General features: G+C 45.0%; 1 protein-coding gene across 3 annotated transcripts in view; it reads left to right on the forward strand.

Annotated features, from left to right (window-relative positions):
• Positions 1–7,240, forward strand: part of IMMT (inner membrane mitochondrial protein) — a 53,053-nt gene extending 45,813 nt beyond the window's left edge. For all 3 annotated transcript variants that reach the window (XM_008067582.1, XM_008067583.1, XM_008067584.1), the window contains 4 exons: positions 1,515–1,738; positions 3,249–3,380; positions 4,926–5,055; positions 6,292–7,240. In XM_008067582.1, coding sequence (XP_008065773.1) covers positions 1,515–1,738; positions 3,249–3,380; positions 4,926–5,055; positions 6,292–6,905 — 1,100 coding nt within the window. In that variant the 3' untranslated portion in view covers positions 6,906–7,240. The remainder of the gene's footprint in view (positions 1–1,514; positions 1,739–3,248; positions 3,381–4,925; positions 5,056–6,291) is intronic.
• Positions 7,241–7,716: the final 476 nt, after the last annotated feature.

Below are 7,716 nucleotides of genomic sequence, written 5' to 3' on the forward strand. Positions count from 1 at the left end.
TTCCCACCCTTCCTCAGCTCATAAAGAAACAGACCCAAGTATATCCTTTCACTTGTAAATACTTGCAATATGTTTTAAAAACATAGTCACTATACCATTATGGTACCTAAAACTTAATATCAAGTTTTTATAGTCACCAGTGTTGAAGCAACCCCTTTCATTTCATAGCATTAGTTTTTATAGTTTTTTTGTTTAAACTAATATTCACAGATTTCTGGATTGAATTTGGTCAATAAATCTCTTATCCTCTTTATTTGCTTTTCAATTTTTTAATGGAGAAATTGAGTCATTTGTTATATGATTTCCCGCATCATCTTTATTTTGCTGTTGAAGCGTTTTTGTTTGTTTGTTTGTTTTTTGAGTTGGAGTCTCTGTCACCCAGGCTGGAGTGCGCTGGCACGCTCACAGCCACCGTAGCCTTGATCTGCTGGGCTCAGACAATCCTTCCACCCCCGCCTTCCAAGTAGCTAGAACTGTAGGTGCACACCATCACGCCCAGCTAATGTTTAAATTTACTGTAGAGATGAGGTCTTGCCATGTTGTCCAGGCTAGTCTCTAACCCCTGGGCTCAGGCATTCCTCTCACCTCCGCTTGCCAAAGTGCTGGGATTACAGGCATGAGCCAGCACACTCGGCAAAGTCTTAATTCTTAACCACACTTTTGGAGTGTGAGTTTTAAAATATATAATAAGAGTTTAAACCTAGATGAGAATCTTAGGGTATGGGATTTTTCAAAAACTCCACAAGTGGTTCTGATGGACAGCTCTAGTCTCTGATCACTAGCTTAGATCATGTATGTTTAGGAAAGAGAATTTGAATTTGATTGTAGGTTTCAGCATAAAATAACCCCCCCCCCTTTTTTCTTTTTGTCGGAGTGCCATTCTTCCAGCCTGGAGTGCAGTGGCACAATCATAGACACTGCAGTCTCGGATTGCTGGGCTCAAGTGATCCTTCCGCCTCAGCCTTCCAAGTAGCTGGAATTAACAGGCACATACCACCGCACCCAGCTATTTTTTAAATTTATTGTAGAGATGAGATCTCACCAAGTTGCCCAGGCTGGTCTCAAACCGGTGGGCTCGGGCAATCCTCTCAGCTTGGTCTCCCAGAGTATTGGCATTATAGTTGTGAGCCACCATGCTTGGCCCAGAAAAGAATCTTTAATTAGATGCTTATCATGACTGATCATAGTTATACATGAAAGAAAATATAGGACTGTGTGAGGCTTTGTCTTTAAAGGCAGAGTTATTGTAAATTAGAAAGTCATTTAGTTCAGATTAGAAGGGAGTCCGTGGAAAAGAACTGTTTTATCTGAGGTCCACCTAAATTATTTTGCTTGGGATTGAAAACACCTTAGTTGTTGGACATTAGCTACCACTTTGATTGGAGAATCTAAATTTCATTTCATGTCAATTTTTGCTTCACAGCTGTTGAAGTACAATGAATTAAAGGAGACTACCTTGTAGCAATGTATAATTTTGGTGAAATCATCACCTTTTACTGTGGTTTTCTGTGTAGCCGACAAGCTGTCTACTGATGACTTGAACTCCCTGATTGCTCATGCACATCGTCGCATTGATCAGCTAAACAGAGAGCTTGCAGAACAGAAAGCCACAGAGAAGCAGCACATCACGTCAGCCTTGGAAAAACAAAAGCTGGAGGAAAAGCGGGCATTCGACGTTGCAGTGGCAAAGGCGTTAGAACGTCACAGAAGTGAAATACAGGCTGAGCAGGATAGAAAGGTAAAAGAAATGGGATTCATGGCCTAATATTTCAAGTGACTCCAACGTGATTGTCTGCTTCTAGAGATCCTGGCAGTCTTGAACTTAAAACAGCTGGGCTTGGTGACTCAGCCTGTCTTCCCAGCACTTTGGGAGGCCGAGGCAAGTGGATTGCCTGAGCCTGTGGGTTCGAGATCAGTCCAGGCAGCTTGGTGAGACCTCGTCTCTACAATAAATCAAAAATTAGCCAGGTGTGGTAGTGCACACTGTTGTTCCAGCTACTCGGAAGGCTGAGGCGGAAGGATCGCTGGAGCCCTGCAGGTCGAGGCTGTGGTGTCTGGGAGCGGCCACTGCACTCCAGTCTGGGCGACACAGTGAGACTCCAACTGATAAAACACAACAAAACAAAACACTGGATGTGAGTCATGCCAGCTTGCCTTTAGAATGGTAATCAGGCCCTCATTCTGTAGTCAGAACTTCTGGGGAAGAATTGATCTAGCAGAGATCCTTTTTGTTAAACAGATGCATGGTATAAGAAATGACAAGCTGCTGAGATCCTGAGGTATCTAGTGGAATCTCTGTCCCCTAAAGCAGTGCTGAGAGAAATTTTGTTGGATTCTGAGTATATTTTCCTCTCCCAGTGAGTGTTATTAAGTGGTTGGTACCTGACCACAGCTCACTTGCTTAGATTCACACCTAGAAACAAGTGTCACAATCTGAGGTGTCCTGTTCACTTGCTCACTGTTAGTCAGCTCCCTCACTGAACTGTGCACTGTGTGAAAGCAAGAAGCCTGTCCGTCCTGAGCACTGTTGATCATAGGCAATGCCTGGCCCAGGGCTAGCGCTTCATACTTCTGCACTCACTGAATGGACTAATAAATTGATTATATTGTTTCTGAGAAAAAATAAACTCTGAGTTTCATGTGATCCATGTGAAGAAATTTGTAATGTGATCCATGGCTAACTGGTAGGTAAGAATAATTTTGGTTTGGTATTTCCCATGTTGAATTTAAATTCATGTTAAAACAGTTTTCTTTGTTTAGAAGAAATTATGTTCAACTGCCAGACACTTAATAATTTTCTTAACGATTCCTTAAAGTAGGCATTACTCACAGATGAGAAAAGGGAGACTTGAGAAGATAAATAATTTCCCCAAGGTCACATGGTTGTGGTGAAGCTATGTCTGATCCCATGTCTGCAGTTATCTTTCACATGCTAGACTTAGTTACTTTTCAGGGAAGCATGGGATTCAGGAAAGGAGTGTTTGTTTTATCTGGGAGGCAGCTTGGTGATGTGGGGGGAAAAACACAAGTTTGAGGTCTAGAGTGCCACCTGTTAGAGTCACCTTCCAATGGTCGGCTTTATGATTCATACAACATGTAGAAATAAAGGATGTGTATACATGCCAGGCACGTTGTAGGGGCTCCAGATATGGAAGCTGCTATTATGATTGTTGATACTTGTCTTTCTCTTTTCCTAAAAGTATGTGTGCAGAATTGAGAAGTAATCGTCGTCATGTTTGGTCTCACAGGTAGAGGAAGTCAGAGAAGCCATGGAGAATGAAATGCGGACCCAGCTTCGCCGACAGGCAGCCGCCCACACTGATCACTTACGTGATGTCCTGAGGGTGCAAGAACAGGAGCTGAAGTATGAATTTGAGCAGGTGAGGGCCTGTGGTCAAGTTTCACCCCTCCTCCTACATTACTGACAGGCTCTGCTTTCCTATTTTTTTCCTTTGTTTTTGAGTGGAAGTCTCACTCTGTTGCCCAGGCTGGAGTGCAGTGGCATGCTCACGGCCATCGTAGCCTTGAACTGTTGGGTTCAGGCGATCCTTCCGCCTCAGCCTTCCAAGTAGCTGGAGCTACAGGCCTGCACCACCACGCCTGGCTAATTTTTTGTAGAGATAAGGTCTTGACATGTTGCCCAGATTGGTCTCGAACCCCTGGGCTCAGGTAGTCATCTTGCCTTGCTTTCCTTTTAATGTCCTCTGAGGATGTTAAAGAACAGGCAGGGCTTTCCAGTGTTGCCTAGTCTTAGTGGAGTGGGGCTTTTCTGTGTCTGCAAGACTGCTCCTTTTTACATAGTGGTGTATCTTGTATTCAAGGTCACTTGTGTTTTTAGTATACATATTCTAGTCATTTGGAATCTTCAAAGCCTTAAGGAGGCTTGGTAAAGGGGATTTCAGGAACACAGACAGTAATACTTAACACATGTACTTCCTATTTTATTTCACAAGCTTCTGTGGATTATAGGGTAGTGCTCAATTTTATAGTTTAGGAAACTTCCCAGACTTGAAATTCAAGCAAATCATCAGGATGCCTTTTTTTTTTTTTTAATTGTGGTCTCACTCTGTCTCCCAGGTGTGGTATACAGTGGTGTGATCATAGCTCATTGCAGCCTCAGCCACCTGGGCTCAGGCGATCCTTCCGCCTCAGTTCCCCCAGTAGCTGGGACTACAAGTGTACACCACCACGTCCAGCAAGTTAAAAACATTTTTTGTAGAGATGAGGTCTTGTTATGTTGCCTAGTTTTGTCTTGGGCTCAAGCAGTTCTCCTGCCTTGACCTCCCAAAGGGCTGGGATTACAAGCATGAGCCACTGCTCCCAACCAGGATGTCTTTAATCATAATTAGTTTATACTTAGGAAATTACTTACAGTAAGATTAACTTATTTATTTTGTCTTGCAAGAAGGAAATGAAGTTTTCTAAGTAAGGAAGTCTTCCAGAAAGTTAAAATTCTGGAAGTATGAAGTTATTTTAAATTTTGATGGACTTTTTTTTCAAAAAAAATTAATGTGTAAGCTCTTAAGTAGAAGATATATTGTTAGCTTAATTATTGTGTTTAGGTAATTTGTCCCTGATTTTAACAGCTCGCTCCCTTCCTTGTCTGCTTCTAATGTTAAGCCTATCAGTATGTTTGTAGAGAATTATACATCAAATGCGAGTCATGAAAGTTTTGAAACCTTATACATAATGTAGGAGTTTCAGGACAATTGTTTTGAGATTTTATTTTTTTAATTTTAAAGATGTGGGGTCCAATTCAGGGTTAGGTATACAAATGTTCATTATGCAGGTATCATTTATTCTGAGATCTTAAAGGCCCTTTTTGCTTCAGGAGGTAGCAGTTGCTGGAATATTAGTATCCAGTTAAGTGAGATGCATTGAAGTAGCATCCTTTTTTCCTGTATACGATTTGTGTTTTATTGCAGGACTTGTCTGAGAAACTCTCTGAACAAGAATTAGAATTTCGTCGTCTTAGTCAAGAGCAAGTTGATAACTTTACTCTGGATATAAACACTGCCTATGCCAGACTGAGAGGAATCGAACAGGCTGTTCAGAGTGAGCATAAATCTGTTATCTTGTAGATAATTTTATTTAGTGCAACTCGGGATAATTTTATAAGAATAAGGGAGCAGCCAGGCTCAGTGGCTCAGCCTGTAATCCCACGCCTTTGGGAGGCTGAGGTGAGTGGATTGCCTGAGCCCGCGGGTTCGAGACCCGCCTGGGCAGCAAGACCTCATCTCTACAATAAATCAAAAAATCAGCTGGGCGTGGTAGCGCATGCCTGTAATTCCGGCTACTTGGAAGGCTGAGGCGGAAGGATCGCTGGAGCCCAGCAGGTCGAGGCTGCAGTGGCTGAGAGCGGCCACTGCACTCCAGTCTGGGCGACAGAGTGAGACTCCAACTCAAAAAAAAAAAAAGAATAATGGAGCACACACACTGATGTTAGAACATAAAGATACCAAAGTCACGTTACTGATTTTTATTCATTTTTTTGGGAAAAATTGGCCCTAGATTTGATTAAGTTTGGAAGCTAGAGAGTTGTGAGAGGAAATCTTTTCTAACAAGGGTCTAAAAATTAACTCTAAGTTCTATTTGCCATGTTGATATGACAAACCAGCATTTCCAAGGCAGTTTATCCAACACTTTGGCTGTCTTGTGTGCCCCTGGTGGTAACGTTAAGGCCAGCGAGGCCCCGTGCTCTGGAGGTGTTTCTGCTGAATCCACCCACCAGATGGGCAGTAGTTGTGCCATGTTGAGAGAGAAATGAGGGTGTTGATAAAATGGGTTTTCTTGGGATGTTATGGCATCTTTTTTTGGTCAAACAGCAATAAACATAACCTCATTACCCCTGGAATTTCAAGTTGCGGCAGTTCATTAAGTTCGTTTGAAGTCACCCAGTTCTTTGCAAGAAATTTCCGATGGCCTTTGCCATGTCGATGAGTCTTAGCCTGACTGAAATAACGTCTCTTTCTCAGTCACTAAGCAGAGCAAGATCTGGACTAGATATCTTGCAGGTGGGTGACTTCTGTGTTCTGTGGCACTGCGTCGCCCAGGGTGTCGCTGGAAGGGGTAGGGAGGTCTAGGTGTGCCTCCCAGTTTCCTCCACGACTAGTGGAAACAAGCCCTCCTCGGATCGTGTGGTGCCTTATTGCCTGGCACGAAGGGGCCGGCGGGGAGAAAACGCCGAGTCGGTCTGGCCCCACCTTCTGCTTGCGGATTCAGTCCGTGCGATGTGCTGTGGGCGTGCCCGGCCGGTGCGGAGAGCAACGCTTTCTTTGCCTCTCCCGTCAGGTCACGCGGTCGCCGAAGAGGAGGCCAGAAAGGCCCACCAGCTCTGGCTCTCGGTGGAGGCGCTCAAGTACAGCATGAAGACCTCCTCGGCAGACGTGCCCACCGTGCCGCTGGGGGGCGCCGTGGAGGCCGTCAGAGCCAGCTGTCCCGGCCACGAGTTTGCCCAGGCGTTGACTGCAGCCATCCCTCCCGAGTCGCTGACCCGCGGGGTGTACGGCGAAGAGACCCTCCGGGCCCGCTTCGCTGCGGTCCAGAAACTGGCCCGGAGGGTGGCGATGGTCGACGAGACCAGAAACAGCTTGTACCAGTACTTGCTCTCCTACCTGCAGTCTTTGCTCCTGTTCCCGCCTCAGCAGCGGAAGCCTCCCGCGGAGCTCTGCCCCGAGGATCTCAACACCTTCCAGCTGCTGTCGTATGCCTCCTACTGCGTGGAGCACGGCGACCTGGAGCTGGCCGCCAAGTTCGTCAACCAGCTGAAGGGGGAGTCCCGACGAGTGGCCCAGGACTGGCTGAAGGAAGCCCGGGTGACCCTGGAGACCAAGCAGATAGTGGAAATCCTGACGGCATATGCCAGCGCCGTGGGAATAGGGACCACTCAAGTGCAGCAAGAGTAGGGTCTGGGAGGAGTGTGCGGAGGCGTGTTTCACGTCAAAAGAAATCAGCGGCGATCTGTGGAGGGTTGGAACAAGGGTTCCAGAATTGTCTGAAAGCCAGCAGGTTCCCAGGACTGTTCTAAATGTCAACACCTGTTGCATTTATATTCTTTCCACTTGCTATCGTGTCAGTGAACTCCAGGAGTGCTTTCTTGGCAACTTGTGTAACATTTTCTGTTTTTCAGGTTTTACTGATCAGGCTTGTGAAGCCAATCAAAATGATGTTTGTGATCCCTACTACTATTGACTGTGCCCTTGGAGCAAGCTGAATAAAGCAACAAGATGAAAACTGAGTACCCTATGCCTTTTCAAAAAGTGTGTTAGTTTTCTCGTTAGTTGTGTGTGCAGAAAATTTCCTTGACAAGCAGCAATAACAAAGGTAGAAACAATCTGGCCACATGGAATTTCCAAGCTGTGAGTTGAGTCACCAGAAGTCCAAAGCCTGCTTCTTGGTTTTGACGGTTTTGGTGAATGGATTTCTGCTGGTGTAATGTGTGAGCCAAAATGCCGGTGTATTTTTAGTTGGGGACGTATCATTCTAGTGATTTATGAGAAGGTTGGTCTCTACCCACAAATTAAGTCAACAGCTCTCTGAAACACTGTTGATGGACCTTGCTCCTTTCCAGTACCTGGGCTGTGTGTCTCTTCAAAGGGGGAGGTGGCAGAAGCCTAGAACCTTAACCAAGGGATTAAACAATTTTGTGGTTTGTTTGAACTACACTGCCATAAAACCCAAAGAACTTTCTGTACCTTTCTAAAAATTAAGACAGTG

Source organism: Carlito syrichta, unplaced genomic scaffold, assembly GCF_000164805.1.
Source record: "Carlito syrichta isolate Samal-C Ts95f unplaced genomic scaffold, Tarsius_syrichta-2.0.1 Scaffold309717, whole genome shotgun sequence".
Taxonomy (NCBI): domain Eukaryota; kingdom Metazoa; phylum Chordata; class Mammalia; order Primates; family Tarsiidae; genus Carlito; species Carlito syrichta.